Here is a 23,196-nt window from a genome sequence, read left to right as displayed (position 1 = left end):
GAAAACTAGACCGTCTTCCCAAAGTTGCTAAAGCTGTGATTGGTGTGCATGATTTCTGCAGGAAGTGAACATGAGATAATTAGAGACAAACGAGAAAATGCTAATTAACTCTAGCTTCACTTGCAGGTCGTTTCTTCTCATTAGGAACATCTGCAGTCCCATGTTGTGTTGGAAGGAGCTTCTACTGTACATGTATGATTGTTAAATATTCATCAATTCATGTAATTTATATAGTACATTAGTCCATGCACGTGTGGTAAGACGCTCATTGCATTTCTTTGCTTGTATCTGCAAAATTACCATAAAGTTATATCTCATAATAAATGAAAAGAGGTTGTAAAAATTGATTAAATACTATTTGATTATGTGTCACCTTCCAGAGCAGCTGGATATAAATTGGATCAGCGTACAGGAATACATTCCTACTTTAATTATGTAACACATGAATGAAGCTGACCCGCATTACCCCTCACTGTGATTACAGCCTGAATCCCTCTGGATGTAATTACAGTTTCATCTATATTATCTTAACCTCATGATGATGTTTTTCCAGAGACCTCTAGCTCATAATGTCGTCTGAAAGTCACCAAATCTTCTGAAAGCTCTCTTTCCTCCAAACGAATGAATAATGTGATGATTTATTCATTACGTATATCGAAGATGAAGGTATTTCCATTTAATGTCACCTTATACTTCTTAGCCACTACATATCAAAGGTCAATTAACCATTGTTTCTCCCCACATCAGCTTAAGTTACTTTTCAGATTTTGCATTAAAATATAATAAACTTCATAAATAACGCATCGTCTTTGTTTGTTTGTGTGCTTGTTCGTTGTTTTCTGTGTATTTCTTAGTGTGACCTTTGTATGTTTGTTTGTGTGTATGTGTCTGTTTGTGTGTGTGTGTGTGTGTGTGTCACTGTGTGTGTGTGTCTCTGTGTGTGTGTCGACTGTGACTTCAGCTCAACCACCATCAGCAGAATAAAGAGACTGAGGCGACAGAAGCATGATGGAAGAATAAGAGGTGGCAGCATTATCTGTCAGTTCAAGTTCCCCTCAGCCCCTCTGTGTGTGTGTGTGTGTGTGTGTGTGTGTGTGTGTGTGTGTGTGTGTGTGTGTGTGTGTGTGTGTGTGTGTGTGTGTGTGTGTGTGTGTGTGTGTGTGTGTGTGCGCGTGTGTGTGGTCTAGCATTACTATACTTGTGGGGACCTAAATCTGTTTACAGTCACGTGTGGGGACTCGCCTCCCTTATGGGGACAAATTGGAGGTCCCCATAAGGGGAATCATTAATTTTAGGGTGAAGACTTGGTTAGGTTTAGGATTAGGGTAAGGTTAAGTGTTAGGGTTAGGCATGTGTTGGTTATGGTTAAGGTTAGGACAAGTCTCCAGGAAATGCATGTAAGTCAATGTAATGTCCCCTGAAGTGATGTATACATGTTGTGTGTGGTGTGTGTGTGTGTGTGTGTGTGTGTGTGTGTGTGTGTGTGTGTGGTGTGTGTGTGTGTGTGTGTGTGTGTGTGTGAGAGAGCGAGTGTGAATCCTACAGGTTTATTTGCTTTTTGTTGATTGCAAAGTGCCAAAACAGGGGGATCCAAGGGGATTCTTCTTCTGTGGTTGCTCTCTGAATGTCTCCTCTGTTTCTTTGTCTTGAGGAAAAACAGAATGCCACATTTAACCACCAGTTTAACACCAGTGTAAGACCAGTTTAAACACCCTTTTGCCACTAGTTTACCTCAAGTTAAGTGCTACTTTACCAGCTGTTTAAAGTAAGTTTAGCGACAGTAACCACCGAACAACTGCCAATTAGCCACCAGTTTACCTCCAGTTAATCACCAGTTAATCAATAGTGCACAGCCAGCTTATCACGAGTTAACCACCATTTTAACACCAATTCAAATCAGTTTAACACCCGTTTGAACACCAGTTCATCAACTGAAAAAGAAACAATCTGTAAAATGCTGAAAGAAATGTGTCATTCGTTGCGCCTGTTACTTAAAAGATAACGAGTCAACGATGGCTGCATCAATTAATTAAAATATATGTGTGTGTGGGTCTTTTCTTTTCATGACTTAGCCTTGAAAGCTTCCCACGCCACATCTGACTAAACTCCTGCACAACTCGTGTGTGTGTGTGTGTGTGTGTGTGTTTTTTTGTGGCAATAATCTTTTCCAAAAGGAATTACATTTTTAATCTACTCTTCAAACACCTTCAATTAAGATTACTCCCTGATTGACTTTTAAAAATATGTATTTTAGCCAGAAGAATAGTTGTATTTATTAACTGTGTGCGGTCTTCATCTAAAAGCCCAAATAAAATATTGAAGGGTGTAAATGTAAATTCAATATTTGCCGCCCAATGATTTGCAAAACATTATGATTTGTGTGGAAAATCTTGATCCTCCTTAGCAACAGTCATTACAGTCCTTAGCAACGGTCATTACAGTCCTTGACAGCGGTCTGTTCTACTGGATTTACAACATGTCACATGTTCTGAATTGACCAATCAGAACTTTATTTAGCCTCGGTATTGTTTATGGTTGAATGTGGGCCGCGAAAACATTTTTGATTCTTAAAGGTCAAATGCAAAGCTTCCAAATATGCTACATTTTTATAGAAATGTTGTTTTTAAGACTGCCTGTATTTTTTTATTTTATTTAAATCGAGATAATACACCCGAAAAAAAGCTTTTTATTGATACAAAACTCGACCCAAAGCCGTCTGAATTTCTGACATGTCATTCCCAGCAGCCTCCGCGCGCGTGACGTCATTGTGGCCAAACAGTCTCTGGGCCAAATATCCCGACTCGGCAGTCTCGTGCGCTGTTCACATGTCAGCGGTGTTTTTCGCTCATGACTGGTGCAGAAAACTCTGAATTATATCCGCGAAATCACACAAAACATGGGTTATTGTTGTGCTTTCGGATGTACGAACAGTGCGGGATCTGGGAGAATTTTTCATTCATTTCCCCAAGACAAAATCATCCGCCGAAACTGGATTATTTTAGTGAATCGTGTTAGCTGGCAGCCGACAAAATGGAGCAAGTTGTGCTCTGACCACTTCGCGTCTGATGCATACGATGTTGATCCTGCCATCGTCAAGTCTGTTGGTGGAGAAGCATTTAAAGTACATCGGAGGCTGAAACCCGGAGCCGTCCCCTCCATATTTGAGCACAAAAAACAACCGAAAGAACGAAAGAGCCGGGCAATGCAGAAACGCCAAAGAATTGAGGTAAACACATTTTGATTTGATTTCAAAGCGCACGGAGCACAGAGCGGACAGCAGATAACGGAATTGCAGTTTTATTGCTTATAGATTATCAGAACATTTCAAAGGGGACACAGCCCCATTGGATATTAACCTATGGATAAACTACATCATCGTTTTTATCGTTTTAATGCCATTTTAGACCAGACAAAGAGGAAGGTAAGCCTAGCTCATGTTAGTACCTAGCGCCACTTGTTTTGATGTACGTTTTTGTTGATAACCTCGCGAGTTTGTATCTTTCAGTGTTGAGGTGGGCACCGTTAGATTCTGTGTCTTTACGATCATAAACGATGTGTTGGATGTGGAGCTAGGATAAGTAATAACTGAGCTAGGAGTGATTTTCGGTGCAGTAATAGGTTAGCATTTTTCGCTCTGGGCTAATTCAGAGGCTCACTGTAAGCATTGTGTTTTTTGTTTGTTTTTTTTAAATGAAAAAGATCAGTTAAATGAGTTTTTTCCCATTATATGGATATAAAATATTCATAGTTTATTAAATATTAAGGTTTCTTAGACGTCGTTTCCTGCAAATGACGCAATTTCGGGTCCGTGGGGCTAAGAGGATAACAGAGTATGTTTTATTTTTTTTTCACAACAGTTGTATTTGGATGGAATGAATACCTATAGTGATAATTCAAAGTAATAAAATGATTTTTACAGTGAAAAAGTTCAAATGGAACTGATGGTTCCCAAATTACCCAGAGGTCGCCTGGACTTTATTTTTCTAAACCTCTCTAAAAAGGTCAAATTTCACTTGTTTTGCATCAATCTTGATACATACTTATTATATGTTATAGTTTGGATTCCTAAAGCTTTTAGTCTATAGTCTACTCAGAATCAGACATGATAACGAAACTAAGTTGTACTATCGGCGGAAGCAGCTGTGAGCGATAAGCAAGGTGGAAATATGTTTGGCCACTCTGACGTCACGCGACGCCATCTTGCGGAGACGAGCGGCTGAGAAATAAATCGTTGGACTTGGTGTTGGGGGTTGAACAAAATAAATATTGCGCATTGCCAGACGCATATTATCTCCGATTTTAATACTGCATTATCTTAGATAGTGTTGTAGCTATATGATTTCAATTTTACTGGCAATTATAAAAAAATCTTTGCATTTGATCTTTAAGTGGGCCGTGACGGCTGTCGCCTCTCTGGTCCTTGTAATTCTGTTTTGGTGTTTATGTATGTGAATGAGCTGTGTAGTTGCCCCAACGTCATTGGCTGCCATCTCCTGGTCCGCCTCCGAGGACACTGATTGGAGCACGCCGGGCCCGACGAGCTCCAATCCCCGAGCCATCCCAGCGCACACCTGCCGGAGATGACACTACAAAGCCTGGGGACAGCAATCACTCTGGAGGCTCTGCTGCGATCAGATGCTTCACTCATTTTGCTCCTGTGTCGTGGACACGTTAGACTTGTTAGAACTTGTGTGATCCGTGTTTAGTGTTGTGTGTTAGCGTCAGAGATGTTCACAAGTCTTTTTTTGCAAGTCCAAGTCAAGTCTCAAGTCTTTGGTCACGAGTCCAAGTCAAGTCTCAAGTCTTTGTGGGGTGAGACTTGATCAAGTCTCAAGTCTTTGGTCACGAGTCCAAGTCAAGTCTCAAGTCTCTAAAAAATAAAAGTCTCATGTCTCTTCTGGTTGTAATAAGCCTTCTATTGTCTGCTGCTATCCAGTCTGTTAAGAATACTGCACACACAGCAAATTCTGGCCTTTTGAATAAACTCCCTCAGAGTTAAAATCAACTACATTTGAGTGTACATGTGAGACCATCGAATAAACTCAACGGCAGAGTTAAAGTTACTCTTTTCTTGGAGTTAATCTTTAACCCTTTTCAGGAGTTAAACCTGAACACTTGTGGGAGTCAAAAACTACTCCCAAGTGCAGTTAAATACAACTACCACTTTAGAGTTAATTTTAATGTGAACTCTATAATAGTGTTAATAGTTAACACTTGAAAGGGTGTATATTCAACACTCATGGAGTTAAAATAAAAATCAATAAAAATGACTACAAACAACGTATTGATTCATACAAATGTGTTTCTTTTATTTGAAAACTCTTAAAATCCATTGTTGATGGACATTTTATAAAGTGCTGTTGCTTTTACAAACAGTGTAAACATGTTACAGCGAACATTCAATTTACATTCGAGTGTTGAAATCCTCAAGCTGCATAAACTCAGTGCATTAAGTGCAAACATTAGACAAACGGGTTCAGTGTACAAAACATTGCATTACAGAACATATACAGACATGTACAAAGAACAAATGGAAAGGACAAATTCCATTAAACAATCAATACTGGCAAATTAAATAATACAACTCTCTGACACAACATAAAAATGTGAATCACACCCATATGACATTTGGGAATCAAAAGGTTTGAAATGTCTTAATCCTTCTTTTTCATGGACCAGTATCTTCCTGGGGATTTTTTCACTTAATTGAAAAGCATGAACCATTTTGTTTTTGGTTCATACTCGACCAAAACAAAAATAACTTTTCCATTGTGAAGAATGATACAGGTTATTTTGCTGAACACCGGCATGTTTTCATCGGTGCTTGTACAAACAAAGAGGCCAACTCGATATTCAACCCCACAACACTTTACCCAGCTTGTGAGGTTGACAGTGGCTTGTGGATCAATTCTGAGATATGCAGATATATCTTCTGTATAGTCTTGTGTTTCAAGTACACACATTTTAACTGGACCAGACTGAACTGGTTTTAAAGTCAAGCATTCCCAATGATAAGCTAATGCAAACTGGTGTTTTTTCGCAAGTGATACTGTCAAATTCTTGAAGTTCTTTACACAATCTTAGAAAAATTTGTGTTTGTGTTGTGACTGACAAGGAAGAAGCTTTTTGTCCAATACGATGTAGAAGCTGAAAACCTGTGCCTTTGAAGTGCCTGTGGCCAGAAGATACGGCTGGTGGGTTCCCTCAATGGTCATGAGGTGATCCTCAAGGCTCTTGCAGGACTGAAACAAAATGAAAAGCATTTTCATATAAGCCATTCGTTTTTAAATGATTGGACAAACCACAATATTTGGAATTGGAACGCATTGTCTTGACAAACCTTGTGAAAAATCACCAGATGATCTATTGCCTCTCTGACACTGATTTTCTTGGCCCGCTTCCTTCCAGCTGGTTGTGGAGTGAGAATATGCAGCAAGACAAGAAGAGAAGCCATGTCGCTGTCCCACTCTGCAGAAAGTGGAAATCATCTTCACATTTCTACATTGTCATGGACAAGGTTACCACTATGAGGGGATGTCAGGGACATTATTCAGAAATACCATTCACATATAATTATGTAACTCTCACACGCATAACTGAAACCAAAATCATGTATCGACACATGGGAAACACTCTCATAAACACACATGAAATGCTCTCCCACACAACATGTGTGGGAGAGCATTTCATGTGTGTTTGAGAGCATTTCAAGTGTGTGTGTTTGTGTGTGAGAGCATTTCACATGCGTGTGTGAGAGTGTTTCACACGTGTTTCTGAGAGCACATTTTACAGGTGTATATGAGAGTGTTTCATATGTGTATGTGAATAACTTTTAAATTCAGTTGTCGTTTTTAAATAATTTTGTTTCTGTTATGCGAGAGTGTTTCATAATTGTTTGTGAACGGTATTTCTGAATAATGTTCCTGATGGCCTCGCATACACAACAACATGATGCACAGCATACAGGACGTAGATGATATTGTCAGACAGGAATGTACAATTGAACGTTAAAGTTCAATTGACATCACATCAAGTCATCCCTATTAGTAGTGAAAAATAATGTTAATGTGCTTTTCTTAGTGAAAATATCAGAAATGATGCCTATCCTGATATTCAAGACCATATTACTACACTTATGGAGTATGACTGTATGAAAGTACCTGGCTCATCGGTGTCAGATGCTTCATTCAGCGCAGATTTCAGCTGATTTTTCAGAAGAGGAGTCTCTCTAAGGTCCCTGGCCTCTCGTAGGACTTTGTCTTTAAAACCGCTGTTCCATCTTTCCAGGAACCTGGATGCAGTTTCGGCTCCGAACATCAATGAGAAATCTTGCAGAATCTAATAAAAAAGAAAGTAAGATTATTATTACAATCATTTAATGTAAACCAAGTATTTTTCAAGGAGGGAATTCAAAATGCAAAATGTGTTACGTACCAGTCCCTTAGTGTCCAAGAAACGAGGAAACATTTGAAGTATGTTGGCAGATTGCTGTTGGTCATGGATCATCTGTTGACGATAGTGGAACGTTTCTCTCATCTTCTGGAAGACTAGGTCATGGTCAGTGGTGTGGTGAAGAAGAGACATGGCTTCCATACAGTCGTCTCCTGTTTGCAGGTCGTTTATGGAACCAAAACTTCTGGATGATGTTGGACCTCCTTGTAGCTCCACTCTGTCATGGAATGTTGACGTGGGTTTGGATTGGCGTTGCAGTCTTGAGACGCCACTCGAGAAAGCCTTTGTTGCTCTGAATGTCATAGAAATGTTCCTAAAAAGAAAAGAGCGCTTCTGGTTAGAATGCAGACAATATCAGGTTTTTCATAGATCTAATGCAAATATGCTGCTGCTTGTACACAAAAGACCAAATAACCTAAATGTGAAAAAAATGGCAACAATGCAAAACTCACATATCCTTTTGTTGAGTAAGGGTCCTTAAGAGATGGGAAAAGTGACACAATCCCAAGTGCATGGAACTCCGTCGCTTTACTTACACCTCTCCTGCAAAAGAAAAATAATTGGTTTAAAATAAGATTTTTCCCTTTATAAATGAATAATTCATGCCATTAAAGCCAAGGCTCTTACCCTTCCTTTTCATACATGTGAGCTACAATGATGTTCACCATTAATCGCCTGGTGGAATCTTTCAGACTCCCAGTATCGTCGTACTCTTTGATCACAGTCAACCCTGCCGGCTTAGAAATTAGAACCTGCTCCACCATCTAAACCCAATTTATATGAAATAACAAAAAACAATTAACAAAATAGATCATGTGTAACCAACTACTGATCAAATCGATCATCAATAACAAAGCTTCTTCAATTCTATGACACAAATTTGTTTAAACTTGCTTTTCATCTCAGGCAAAGTAAAGAGTAAAGTGTATTTAAGTACAATTACATTTCTTGCTCGGGTACTCTCCCTCATAGGTTGAATCCTTTCACATCCAGCATCACTTGTGTCACTGCTTAGGCCGCTTGAGGTTGAGACAGACAATGTATCTGTACAACTTGGAGAAAAGGGACCTTCACCATGTTGCTGCAGGTTGGTAAGATCTGGGGATCATAATTAACATAAATGATCCATATGGCCAATTATACCAAATCACATATGTGCCAGTTGCAATGTGCAAAAACTACAATTTACCGGAAGATCCCAACTTGCCCAATGAGCTACTTTTTATTTTATTAGAACAACTTTTTATTCATTATGAACATTTACTATAACCCTACCTACCACATGTTGTAAGTATCACACATTCTGTCAGGTTGGAGCAGTCAACAGATTCTGTCAGGTTGGAGCAGTCATCCATGTTTTGGATGATTCTGCCAGTGGGAGGTCTGAAATGCACATGATACATAGATGTTACTGTGCAGAGGGAAAATACTAAATGATGTGATTGCTGTTGGTTATTGGCTAGTACAGAATATTAAAAATCAGTTTTTTTACACATAGAAAATACAAATCTCTCATAGCATTTTTTGCAACAAAACAAAACCCAGAAATATCACCTTACCATAATCAGTGTAGATGACAAAACAAATGTCTTGGACTGTTGCCACTTCAGGAAAGACATCCTCATCCACCTCTATGCCTTGCTCATCGGTGACTTTCAGCATTGTGTTTTCTGCTATGAGAAACTTCTGTTGCACTGAAGCATAACAATAGACACTTAATTAAATAAAGGACTTTTACTACCCCTTTAATGAATTCAACAACACAGACAACACTTACCTGCTCTGATGAAGTCTGAGAAGTGGACTTCGTCCAGTTTGACATATTTTTTTGTCCCTCCACGTCTCACCTTCAGCAACATATTGGCCAACTAAGGAAAAAAGAGATCGCTCTTACTTTAGCAACATGTTGACTGTCACTAACAAAATGATCTTGGGTAGCCATGTGGTAATATTATTTCATAAGCATTTTAAGGTAGCCTATTCGCGAGCCTACATCATCAGGTTGGGCAATTAAGATCAGTTTTGGGGTAGTTATTTGAAAAAAGTAATGAGTTAGATGTTAACAGTTACTTTAAAAAAAGGTATCCCTTACTTTACTTCGTTATTTACTGCTGAAAGTAATTAGTTACACTACTAGTAACAGTAGTTTTTGATTACTCTGTAACATCACCTGAGATGCACCATAACGACCTCTGTTTTCTACTCTTTTATTTGAAAATCAACCGCGTTTTCTTTTCACCGTTGAAACGGGGAATCGTCGTCTCCACGGTGGAGGGAAATGTTGGTTCAACCAGCCTCTTTATTCCGCCATTTCTGCTCCCGTCTCCTGCATTAAGTCTGAGTGTAGCGCAGCGAAAAGGGACGTTTGCTTTATTTTTCTTTCCTCCCGTCATGCAGATAGTTAAAGTCGAAGACCATACAAGTAACGAGCTAATTTCGTGCTTTGTTGCGCCTTACACTTATAAAGACGCCATTTACTTTGTCGTGTTACTAGCTAGCTGTTACCTCAACACAAATGTCCGGGAAAGTACGTCACCTCGTCCACATTCCCTCAATGTAGCTCGCGGGACTCGTCCGGTACCGTCGTAGCCGTTCAGTCTAACGTTTAATGCAAAGGAAAAGGCATTTTCGGTGTTGAAAGAACAACAAACTAAACTTGAAGCTAACACAAAAGAAACAGATATGATACTATAAAGTTCATTTGCATTAGCCTAAATCATGTCCATGTTCAACGGCATTCAATTCAGCAGCTAGTTAAACTTGCTAAACTCGTTTTAGCGAAAATAAACACATTCACTTTACAATGACAGAAAATATAGTTTGAGATGTAAAACCGGACTTACCTTCCTCGGGACGGAGTCAAAGTGAAGCCTCGTGGTCGCGGCAGCAGATAAGTTGTGAATACACACCAGGGTAGTGTTGTGTCACGTTCCTGAACACCCAGTGAATGAACCCCGAAATATTACTCCGCCCAAGAGTATCCCTTAACTCAAACGGTAGTCTAAATTCGAAATAAACTCCCAAAATCTAACCCTTTCACACTTTTTTGTCTAACTACCAATTATTTTTACTCCAGAAATTTGCTGTGCAGCTATAACTAAGAAATTCAAAGCATTTACTGTATTATTATCACTCCTATATCTATTAGCATACAGTATCAGTACTGATTAGTTGTTTGTTATATGATCACTTTAAACAGGCTATTGCAATGCAATATGAGGACAAACATCACACTTTAGCTACATGCAAATAACTTATAAGCAAAACACTTCAGAATCAGAAATCAGTATCACAAATACTTTATTAATCCCCCGCAGGGAAACTGTGTTAAAAGTACTTCAAAGTAAACATTTGTTCTGTGCCATTTGCAACTAAAAAACTATTGCTGCAATATTATCTGAAATATACTGAACTGGTGATATTAAAACATGACCTGTTCCAAAAGAGATATCTACCATTAACACCATTTACCAGCCAAATGCTGGTAAATCATGCAAGTGGCTGGTACTGTATGTTGCACGCACCAGCCACAAATAACAATGGCAATCTATTGAGTGGCTGGTAAAATGTCAACATTCACTAGGCTAGCCATTTGGCCAGTGGACAAAAATGTTAAAATTTGACCTCTGCAACCGTATTGTTTAATTACACTGGGTCTCTAATTACATCTTTTAAGTCTACTATAAATAAACATATTCCTCTATCCTCTCACTCAAACCCAGTGTAATGGTAACCTGATAAACCTGTAACATTAACGTTACGTGGTCAACAAGAAACCTGTAACCTGCCTATAAACCGACAGATGTATTTATGTATGTAACTATGTATTTGTCTACGTTTAACGTTAGCCAGTAGATGGTGGCAGCGGAACGTAATGATTAACGTTACCGACCTTTTTTATGTCATGTCAAGAGTTGGATGTCAACGCCACTCAACGCAAACAAGTGTGACAAGCAAACATTCACTCATCTTTTCAAATATTCAGTTACAAAGCTAGTAGCAGGCTAAATTAACATTACATAGCTGATGCTGAGCTAAACATGTTTGCTAACCGTCCATATGCGTTAATGTGACTGACCTCTCCGGGTGAGTTTTCAAGTGCCTGATGAAATTTCACGTTGTTGAACCAGCATCCTTGATTTTAATATTGCAGACTTTGCAGTGTGCGCTCCTTTTGTTGGTGCCGCCGGCGTTTTGTTCGAAGTTTTTATAGTTGAACCTGCAAGCGGTACAGCTGCAGGTGTGCCTCCGGTCGCCATGGTGTTACCATGATGTTAATGTTAATGTTAAAGGTGGGGTAGGTAAGTTTGAGAAACCGGCTCGAGATACACTTTTTGTTATATTCCATGGAATGCTCTTAACATCCCGATAGCCGGCCCGGCTAAAGTAACTGGATGGCCTACCTGCCTGTCAGCCTCCCATCGGGGCACAAACCTATCTCGTGCCCTCATTGGTCATGTGCGCGTTCGTGTGCGTTGGAGGAGGAGCTCTGTGAGGAAGTGGCAGATTTTCTCCGGTTGTGTATTTTCAAATTCTAGCGATCTCGAGCCGGTTTCTCAAACTTACCTACCCCACCTTTAATACGCCAAAAATAGAAAACACAATGATTGTTCACGAGTCCCAAAACACGAGTCCAAGTCGAGTCCGAAGTCTTTTGAGTAGGAGTCCAAGTCAAGTCTGAAGTCTCTGTGTGTGCGACTCGAGTCCCCATCTCTGGTTAGCGTGATGATATATGTGCTCAGAGTAGCGTGTTGATATGTGTTTAGAGTAGTGTGTGTAGTTTCCCCTTTGTTAGCTGCATTCCCCGCAGCTTCCTTCAATTAGTGGTGATTGTTAGGAATCACAGCTGTGTTATTAGGCTCACCTTTAGAGTCCTCCTTCTGTTATTTAGCAGTAGCCTGCGCCCTTTTGGCTCCTTTGTTTGGCTTAGGCTACTTTTGGTCTTATTTTGTTGTACACCTTTTTGTTGTTATTCATTAAACCCTGTTATAATTATTACCAATTCTATTCTGGTGTGTGTTGCCTTCCTCGTCCCTAGTGAGATCGTAACATGGGCCCTGAGTTGACAAAGGTTGGGAACCGCTGATCTAACGATTATATCGACAATGGAAATTATTTTGTAAGATTTGTATTAACGTAATAACTCAGCTTATATTTAAAAACTACCAACTGCGAGAGAGCCACGCCTCCAAGTTTGTGTTGCAGCACAGAAATATTGACTACAAATAAGAAACACTACATACAGAAGTCAAATATTGGATGGTCATACATAGGATCCATAATGGGGGTTTCACACAAAACCAATCGTTAATTCTTCAGGGCTCTTTTCACTGTAAATCCACTCATTCATTTTGTGCTGCCGAGTTCCCCCTGAGACAGATTTTTCCGTGGTGTTTGCAGAAAAACTTTATTTGCACAGAGCTCCTGCTGCAGAGGATGCATTCACTGAGCTTTGGAAATACTTTGAATTCACTTTGTCCACATGTCGAACAAGATTACATTACTGTATTAGTGCTGGTGCTGTAACAGTCCTCACACAGCAGGAAACTAAACAGCCTGAAGGATGGAAAGTGAGGCTTTGCTATTCTTAGATCCGTACAGATATTCTCTGAATTACCACATCACTAGTTTTTAACGCCATCCAAAGGAACTTTACTAACGTATTGTCGCGTTGCTAATTTATTTGAAAGTCAGCTTTTTATTCATCTTCAAAAACCTTATATGAGGAACATAAGTGCTATTGATGTCGCTGTAACATTACCTAGTGTGTGTGTGTGTGTGTGTGTGTGTGTGTGTGTGTGTGTGTGTGTGTGTGTGTGTGTGTGTGTGTGTGTGTGTGTGTGTGTGTGTGTGTGTGTGTGTGTGTGTGTGTTGTGTGTGTGTGTGTGTGTGTGTGTGTGTGTGTGTGTGTGTGTGTGTGTGTGTGTGTGGCAGAAGTATCTTTAAAACCTCCAATTATTTTCTTTATATTGAATTTTTAACGAGCACCTGTTTCGGATTTGTAAGCGTACCGGTCTGTACCGACTGCCCAGGGAAAGGTAAGATAATATAGATGAATGTCTGTATTTATGTATGATTTGCCAAGACTTAGAAGGAAAGGGGTTGTGTGTGTGTGTGTGTGTGTGGTTATATATGAGCGGCACATATTTCCTGCTATCACTGGATCTTTTTATCCCTGCTGTCTGTTTTATTTCCCTTTTGACCTTATAAGGTTTTACTGTTCTTCCTGAGATATTTTTCATCCTCCCATACTCAATAATAAACTCAATATGTTTGTCATTTATTTGCAAAAATAAATAATAATTGATTGAGTTCTCTACAAAATGTTGTTTGAATCCTGATTCAAACCAACAAAAATGAATTTCTTTTATTTTGAAACAGACATATATCAAGGTAAAATCGACATTTAAAAATATATATTTCAACCGTTTCCATGTTGCCTCACAGAAGGAAAAAAGAAGACAGGGCTGTGAAATGTCACGGAAATGCCAGCGATGTTTCCCTGTGACATCAAGATGTCACATACTTTAATCTACTCTATTGATGTGACAGGAAACTGCTTAACATGCTAACTAGCTATAGAGAGGCGAAGTCCCGCCCATCTACTTCCGACCCATGGGACCTTATTTCGGAAAAATTATGCATTGAAGTCAATGGAGAGAGAAAAGTTATCTTTTGATCCCGTTTGAATTGTGCCACGAATTACACATATGATGTTTGTCAATCTTAAAAAATAATTTCCATGTCAAAAAAGTCACAGTTTGTCGTAAAACTGTTGAAATATAAGACTATGAAAAATATGCAACTAGAAAGACTACAAATCCCAGAATCCCGGTCCCGCATGCTGGCTCTTACGAACCGACTAACTCCCCTTGTGTGTATGTGCAGCTCTCAACATGCTCAGACTTGGAGTGATTTTCACCTCTTTTAATACTTTTTGCCTCATTCTGAAAGAAAGAAGTGAAATATTTCAACGTGACGGCCGTCTTGGTGTGTGGTGCGAGACGGGAGATGTAGTTCATTGAGCGGTTCACACAAAAAGTGTTACTTCACAGTTTTACGACTATTTTTTTGACTTGCAAAATTATCTTTTAAATTGACAAACATCATATGTGTAATTCGTGGCACAATTCAAACGGGATCGAAAGATAATCTTTCTCTCTCCATTGACTTCAATGCATGATTTTTCCGAAATAAGGTCCCATGGAGCTCCCCCGGAAAGGGAGGGACTTCGCCTCTCTATATGCTAACAAAGCTTCTTCTTCAAACTTCTGGCTGATTTTGCATGAAAACTGTTAACTTATTTAATCGTTTCAAACATGCTTGTCTGTTTCATTTAAAATGTTAACTGCAGTGTCCCTTGTTGATGTTTAGTATATGTTGTATTGATGATCAGAAAGTTACTAAAGCTTTAAAATAAATGAACTGAGTAAGTACAAGCTTAAAGTAGCAGGAAATGGAAATAAACTAAGTCTTCTCTCACAGTTCCCCCTGAATTAATATCAGCATAAAATAAGCCCAATGATGTGTCTGTCTTTTTAAAACCCAGCGTCACAGAGAGTCAGTGGAAAGTTGGCTTGAACTCGGCCTGCAGCAGGAACATTTTCACAGAAACACCATGTGTGATCAATAACACAACATTTGCAGATGCATGGGTGAACGTTCAGACATCAATATGTGTTTGCTCCACAACACAAAGCTGTGAAATAACACCAGAGCATGCACTGCTGTCCAGAAAACAGACTTGTAATCTCCCAAAGTCAATACATTTTAAATATATTTAACTAACTTAGTTTGATTTTCCTTCTAAATTAAAATTATTTATATCTTTGTGTTTGGCCATTTATTCATTTTCAAATGATGTTCTCTTGGGTTTTTAGTATTTAAAGCATAATATACACTCGCGGGAAAGTTCAGTGATCTATCAAATGTTTAATCTTGTCTACAATAAACATAAATTGGCAATTTTTCAGATCAAAGATTACATTTACCGATTCAAGTCCAAAACATGTTTTTACTGAATAGACCATGAATCCACAGTAATGTAGGTCAATGGAACCTCTGTTAGCGTTAGCCGTTAGCTCCGTTATTTAGCCAAGCAGGACTGTGCTGCATGTTGCTAACAGCTAACCTGTAATAGGCTACTAACAGCTAACAACTAGCAGCCAACAACTAATAGCTATCATCTATAACTAACAACATCTAACAACTTACAGTTAACGACTTACAACTAACAACTTACAGCTAACAGCTAACAGCTTACAGAGGTCATAAGATATTATACAATTCTACTTTTGCATCTCTTGCTGAATCTACTGTATTTCAAATGTTGCCTTGAAACTATCTTCTATAATTTACGAATTGTCTTGTTTTTCTATGTCATATGTTTTGTGTTACTGCTTATGTAAAACACTTTGAATTCCCTTGTGCTGTATAAGCTTTAACCTTAACGCTAACAGCTAATCTCTGTTGTTTTCGAAATAAAACACCACAAAAGGCGCCAACTTTACATAATGTTTTGGCTAGACGATCAAACTTGACTATCTAGGAAGTAAAAGTCGTAACAAGGTTTCGTAGGTAAACCAGCGGAAGGATATTTTTCTATTCGCAGAACATTTGAGAACTTCACTGAACAGTGTCTTCCACTTCCCCGTACACAGTGTTTACTTGCCCTGAGCTAGTGTTTAAAGTGGAGCCATGTACACGCAGATATAACATGATGCTCGTGTTATCAGTCCTCCACATCTTGCAGGTGTGCTCAATAAAAATAAATCAAACTGAACTTTAAGCCGTGAACCCTGAAATCTGTGCAGCTCCGAGGTGTAGGTGAAGCCGAGCGATAAGGAGGAACATTTCAGCGTCTCTTATATGATACCACTCACAGCTGCAGCTTCCCCCCTGTAGCAACATTACATTCATCTTGTATTTTCTCTTAATTAAGATCTTCTTAACAATTGTTTATTATTAGGATAGGTAAAACCCCCTGAGACCTATATAGGGGCATGTCACACTGTACAAGAATCAGAAAATACTGTTCACAAGCATCAAAAAATCTTTTCTTTTGCATGTTTTTAGTAATCTATGAATGATATGTAAATTAAAAAAGCCCTGTGTTAAAACCTTCAGAATACCTTCAAGAATGAAACTGGAAAATGTGGTGTAAGTGCTTCTGAAGTGGGAAGGTATAAGGCATTTAAAAAAGGAAATGTAAAATGCATACATTTACACACTACACGTAACCATACATACATAAGTTATCTGAAATGGTATGTTTAAATATGCAAATTAGCCATTACGTAATTCTCGCTTTTGGTGAATTTAGGAGAAATCTACTGACACAATTAGATAAAGTTAGTATGTTTATCGTCTCCACACGAAGCCCAGTCTGAGATGTATTTATTTTTCTTGTGCAGCTGGGTGTAAAGTGTTTACATGAGGCCAGGCGGCACAAATAGTCTGATGAGCCATGAAGCCCTGACAGGAGCAAAGTTGCATTCATGCATTTCACAGTGATGCGTTGAAGAGACACATTGTGCAGTTAACAGTTTATGTAAGTGCTAAGATGCAGATTAAAATGCATATTGTGGGGAAAAAATGACATTGTGAAATTAATTTCTATTTAAATACACATCGTTTTTGTTCTTATTTGACGACATTTTGTTCATTGATGTTGATAAGGGTCTCTTTTTGCCTTTTTATGCATTGTTATTTACTTGATTGGTTGTTAATTTAATGTTTTATTTCTTGATTTTATGTGGGGTAACGTAACCTTGAGTACCATGAAAGGTGCATACGATTATTATAGTCTATCTTTTGTATAAAGCAGCAGAGAACTTTTAGAATGACGTGTTTGAGTTAATTATTTTTCATTTGCCATTGCATTGCCATTGCATGTCCTACAATAAGCAGTATTGACAATAACTGTGATCATTTCATAATGAAATATATATATCATACACGCCAAATATCCGCATATGTTTATTTGTTGTGTTTTCACAGTGATATAAACCCTTGTTTTATGTCAATCAAGTTTCATTTTACCTGATCAATAAGGAGCCTATGACCTCATGATATTGTCAATACTAACATGCGACCATGATATATGTCATCTGATGTAGGCCTACAGTTTGGCCAACTAAAAGCTCAACATTAAAGAAAAAAATCCTTGATTTACATGTTTTGAACAGCTAAGTAGCAGAAATGTGGTTTTAATATTAATTGACTTCTTAGGAATAATAGGTACTCTTTTGAACATGTAATCAGAATATTCCCAATCAATATAACGTATTACTCAATTCGGCGTTATTTAAAAAAATTACCATGAAAGCTTTTCTTAGGAAAAAATAAATAATTGTAGTTATTTGATTACAGCCAGTGGTGCCACAAGCACAGTGAGTTTCGATGCAATACTTTGGGGAGACCAAGTCCTAAGAGACTAATTCAATATTTGTTTCAATGTTTGGTTAAATATATGTATGCCGAACAAAAGAAGCACGTCTCTAGGTGACTTATCAATATTAGAAAACGTAATACATTCACAATATGTCTAACAATTGGCATGATAATATTAAATTGCTACTTTTTCCGATGGAGTTCGGTTGCTCACCGTTGGAGCCGCCGAGGCGGGAAGCTGGTGCTCCACGAGCCGGTACGCATCCAGAGCCGAGCCGTTACCCCTCCACGTGGGTCCTGCTGACAGCGCCAGGGTCTCCGTGCAGTTTGGCCCGAGCTCGATGCACGAGATGATGCTCAGCAGCTCGCCCTTCCCGCCGTCCATCCTCCTCCTCTTCCTCGCTCCTCCTCACAAACTCAGTGTGTGTGTGCAGGAGAGAGAGAGAGAGAGAGAGAGGCTTTATGGACGTGCAGCAGGTGTGCAAGCACATGCGTATAAAGGTGCATTACACTGTAAAAAAAAAATGTTTTTTCACAGAAATGTACTGTATTATTTTACAGACCTTATTGTTTTTCTATATTACGTGTAAATACCATAAAAATACAGTAAATTACTTTTATTTAAAATAAATAAAGGTTTTATTCTGTAAATTGGTTTGATGAGAAATTATCGTTTTTTTACAGGATAATTCCATTGTTTAATTGTCTTGAATGTTAAATTACATTTAATTCTATGTAAAAACACATAAAATACACATAATTTTACTGCATGTAAAATGAAGGCAACTTTCTTTTTTTTGTTGCAGTAAAACCTTAAATTTAATGTAACAAAATGTAAAAAAATCAAAAATAACTGTATTCTGTACTGTTGTAGAATAAAAATAAATCTTATTATAAAACATCTCTAAAATGTTAAATAAATGTATACATCTTCACAAAAAATGTAATATATTGCAGAAATACCCAAAAATGATTTTGTGTAAATAAAGTAGTTTTCATAGTATACTAAAATAGTTAACTGTAAAAAAAAGTGTCAAATAAAAAAAACGTAAAATGTATGTAAAAAGCTACGGCACTTGAAATGGAATCTAGCCATACAACGGCAGACAAGACAAGCAGGATTGGAATGAGTCCACAACACTCCTGATTGGTTGATATAAACGTAATCGAAAAAACCTGCCAATGAGCACTGTCCGCGCCTTTCAATCCAATTTGAAACTTCCACGTCAGTTTGAGCGGCTCTCCTGCGGAGCTATAGAGCTGTCTGTATGTCTGCTCACGAGTTTATGGACTAATATCGGGATAGTTTTACATCTACACGTTAAATATGAGCATTGGGACGTCAACAGAGAACAGAAGACTTGAGATCTGGTGAGTCCTGCAACTGTAATGGAGTTAAACATGTATTTAGATAATCCTTAGTTTGTGAATGTTTAATTGTGTATTTAAGGTTACGTTTCTTCTTCTAGTTCAGTGAGTTTTGAGTGATGAGACATATATTTTAAGGGAATCTGTGGAATCTCAGCTTTCATATGATACGTTTGTGCAGATAGCATGAAGTAAAAAAGATCGCTTTTGCCAGTTATGTGCTAAAGTAGCGTTAGCCCCGTTAGCTGTTAGACTTGTGTTTCGTTTAGTTAAAAATGGTTAATATAGTCAGTTAGCTGAGTTTCTTCCCGTTAAGTAGGTAAGCATCATTAATAGGTTGTTAGTACATTTTAAGAAGTCCTGAGATGCTGTTTCTTGCAAGATGTCCCACCGGCGGGACAATCGGGCTATACAGGTTAACAAGGTGGCTGCTAACGTTAGCTTACAGCTTATTGCAGTGCTGCCGCCATCCTCTCGTCTCCAACGCGGGACGATTACACATAAACGTGCAGCAGGGTGTCACAGTGTTGTCGCCAATCTTATTGTAAAGTTTCACAGCTTTTTTACAGCGGAATTCAGTTTGTTAATGTTCAGTAGCCAACAGCTATCATAGCATAAACTGTTAACCACTAACGTTTGGCTAACTTGCTAGTTAGCTCTATATATTACAAGCTAACATGACTAGCTAATGTCACACTGTGAACTAAAATAGTTGTTGTATTACTACATCATACATGCTTGGTCCAAATCTCTGCTAAAATGATTATTTTTAACAAAATTATCATTAAAGTATCTTTATTTTTTTTGCATTTGTATCACACTTGGCATAAACTATTTTAGTTAATCAATTAGAACTGGAGAATTAAAATAATGATTTGTGGTAATCAAAAACAATGTATTTAAAGAAACACTAGGAATAACATAGGAAATAATACGGATAATGTTTTACCCATGTTGTGCCTTAGAAGTGTAGTGATACAAACATGATTTTTATTTTAAAAAGTAAGAAAGTTCAAATGAGAATTGGTGTTGATCAAAAACAGGTTAATTGAGAAATTCCTGGAGGTAATTTATTGCAAAGATATTTACAATTTAAACTAATTTGGGTCACTTTTGATGCATGTTGGTTGTATGTTGTGTAACAAAGGGTTACCATGACAGCTGTGATGTTCACTCTTTTGACAGAGCACCAATGGACAGTGAAGACTGGAACAAAACATGTGATGGCTTTGTGTGGAAAGCTGCTGAAGCCAGCCGGTGACTCCTCATCAGTCTCTCCAGGCAGCATCCAGCTATTCTTCCATCTTGTAGATGAAAAGACTTTGATATGTGAGTAATAACTAACTTGTCTCTAACATAATATTGAATGTCAGTGTTTCTCCTAGGTTTACTGCTGATATATTCTAGGGGTCGACTTGGCCGATTATCGGGGCCGATATTCCGCATTTGACCGATTATCGGTATCGGCCTTTTTTTTAAATCAAATTGCCGATAAAACTTTGGCTCTGATGCGGCCGTTTCTCTGGCTGCAGTCACCACTCTGTGTACACGAGCAATGTCCCGCCCACAGCGCTATCTGATAGGCTATTACTGAAGATTTTCCGGGCGGGAGACAGCCAGAGAGGCGGGACCTTCTCAGATTACAGGCAGGTGCGAAAGAACGCAGACACAGACTGAAGCAAGCAGCAGCGCTGAGCGGCAGAGCCATACATGTGTTAAATCGAAGTTCAATAAACATCCCAATCCCCTATGCTGAAGTTGCACAAACACCACGATCTTATGATCCAATTCTATCAGTTTCCCAGTTACAGTCAGTCAGAGTTGGGGGTGCGTGCAGCGTCTCGCAGCGGAGTAACTGTGGTGGGGGGGGCTGCGAGTGGAGCCTTGCAGTTTTTCAGGTTGATATGTGAAGCTCATTAGCTAGCCAATATGTATCTAGCAAATGTTTAGCAAAATATTAGAAGTGAGGCTCCTAGCCTAACATTAGGTCTACTGTAATAGCCTCACTTTTAATAGTTTGCAAAACATTAGCTAGCACTAGTGTTTTGCAGTTGCTAGCAGCTTATTGGGATTTTATGCTAGATAGACAGATATAATAAATTAAGCATTATTGTTAGTTAAGCATGTCAGCCTGCAGCCCCACTTCTTGTCTCTCTCTCTAACTCATTGCAGATGACTGCACTAAAGAAAAGGGCACAGTGGAAACCAGTTGTAAAATGTTTAAAAGTTAATTAAACATAATATAGGCTGTGCTTAAATGCATTTCAAATAAGTAGTGTTGGAGTTTGTGTTATTCGACATTTTGACACCAAGATTTTTTTTTTTTTACTGCAAATGTATATCGGTTCCAAATATCGGTTATCGGTCTCCTTGATTACTAATCATTGTTATCGGTATCGGCCTTGAAAAAGCCATATCGGTCAATCCCTAATATATTCTTTAAATCCTCTGGAGCAGAGAGAGGAGCTGTGGATTATTGTTATTGATTAATGCATCAGTGTTTCTTAGGGTCAAAAACACTAAACTCAACTTAAAATGAAAGCGTTACGTTTATTTAATAAAAGAGCTCATGTTCAATGTGAAAAGTGACCGTAGATATAGATTAGTTGCAATTTGGTGCTATATGATATTTTTTTTTTTTAAATAATAATAATACAAAAATATATATGGGTTAGGGTTAATCCTATCCAGTGGTTAGTTTTAGGGTAAGCTCCACTGTTTTTTTATTTTATGTATTCACTTTAAGAGAAAGGGATTTCAGAAACAAGTCGCACAAGTTTGGCTCGAGGTAAAATTAACAAAAGGTAACTGTTGTTACCCCTTCTAAACTTATGAAATAATGAGAAAATATGAACGACTCTTCATAGAGCCACGTCCACACAGCTTTAAAGTTGTAGGAAGCTGAAGCATTACATTCGTGCCAACGGCTAGTTGTCGTTTCTAAGGTATTAGAAAGTTGGTGTTCTGGAAGGTTTAGCATAGGATCAATGCCCTTGGGATGCTCTCAATAACTGTTTTACAATTTTGTGTGTGTGTGTTTTGTGTAACCCTGCTTCAAAGGTCCATCATACAAGATGTAGGGGATCTATTGGCAGCTGCTGATAATAACATCCATCATTATGGTTTACTAATAGTTATCACTTAACTTCCTCCTCCAGCACCTGGACACAGCAGGAATCTACGCCAGGATCCTGTTTGAGGTCTTTAGCTCCGCCTTCAACACCATCATCCCGGCTCTGCTGCAGGACAAGCTCTCCCAGCTGCACGTGCCCGTCTCCACCTGCAGGTGGATCACAGACTTCCTGTCTGACAGGAAGCAGCACGTGAGGCTGGGGAAACACCTCTCTGACTCCCGGACCATCAGCATCGGTTCCCCTCAAGGCTGCTTTCTTTCCCCTCTGCTCTTCTCCCGGTACACGAACAGCTGCACCTCCAGTCACCAGTCTGTCAAGCTACTGAAGTTCAGACGACACCACCCTCATCGGACTCATCTCTGGTGGGGACGAGTCTGCCTACAGGTGGGCGATGGACCATCTGGTGACCTGGTGTGGGGGAAACCACCTGGAGCTCAACGCTCTCAAGGCAGTGGAGATGGTTGTTGACTTTAGGAAGAACGCAGCCCCACCCACCCCCATCACTCTGTGTGACTCCCCAGTAACTGCTGTGGAATCTTTCCGCTTCCTGGGCACCATCATCGCCCAGGACCTCAAACGGGAGCAGAATATCTGCTCCCTCACCAAAAAAGCACAGCCGAGGATACTCCATCACCATCTGGTACGCTGCAGCCACAGCCAAGGATAAGGGCAGGCTGCAGCGTGTCATCCGCTCTGCAGAGAAGGTGATCGGCTGTAATCTGCCATCCCTCCACGACCTGCATGCCTCCAGAACCCTGAGGCGGGAAGATAGTGGCCGACCCCTCCCACCCTGGACACAAACTGTTCACCCCCCTCCCCTCCGTGCTCCATCAGGACCAGAACCTTTCTC

The 23,196-nt window shown here is 39.0% G+C and overlaps 2 protein-coding genes and 1 long non-coding RNA gene across 3 annotated transcripts in view; 1 reads left to right on the top strand and 2 right to left on the bottom strand.

Moving 5' to 3' along the window:
- Window positions 1–18,209, bottom strand: part of LOC117553445 (melanopsin-A-like) — a 51,346-nt gene extending 33,137 nt beyond the window's left edge. Inside the window, exon 1 of the mRNA XM_034227370.1 lies at window positions 18,059–18,209. The gene's annotated coding sequence lies outside the window, so the exon portion shown is untranslated. The remainder of the gene's footprint in view (window positions 1–18,058) is intronic.
- LOC117553454 lies at window positions 5,744–18,229 on the bottom strand. Its single transcript, XM_034227383.1, has 8 exons — window positions 18,059–18,229; window positions 9,230–9,320; window positions 9,007–9,146; window positions 8,080–8,216; window positions 7,905–7,995; window positions 7,161–7,338; window positions 6,341–6,468; window positions 5,744–6,242 (listed from the first exon to the last, which is right to left on the bottom strand). The coding sequence occupies exons 1-8, from the start codon at window positions 18,227–18,229 to the stop codon at window positions 6,081–6,083; spliced, it is 1,098 nt and encodes a 365-aa protein (XP_034083274.1). The 3' UTR covers window positions 5,744–6,080.
- Window positions 18,230–19,084: 855 nt separating this feature from the next.
- On the top strand, window positions 19,085–23,163 carry LOC117553460. Its single transcript, XR_004570149.1, has 3 exons — window positions 19,085–19,215; window positions 20,398–20,541; window positions 22,371–23,163. It is a non-coding gene; the product is annotated as an uncharacterized LOC117553460 (long non-coding RNA).
- The last annotated feature ends 33 nt before the right edge of the window (window positions 23,164–23,196 follow it).

The sequence above is a fragment of the Gymnodraco acuticeps genome, unplaced genomic scaffold, assembly GCF_902827175.1.
Source record: "Gymnodraco acuticeps unplaced genomic scaffold, fGymAcu1.1, whole genome shotgun sequence".
Taxonomy (NCBI): Eukaryota; Metazoa; Chordata; class Actinopteri; order Perciformes; family Bathydraconidae; genus Gymnodraco; species Gymnodraco acuticeps.
The sequence above is the reverse complement of the archived record's forward strand: the minus strand, read 5'-3'. Positions and strand labels throughout refer to the sequence as shown.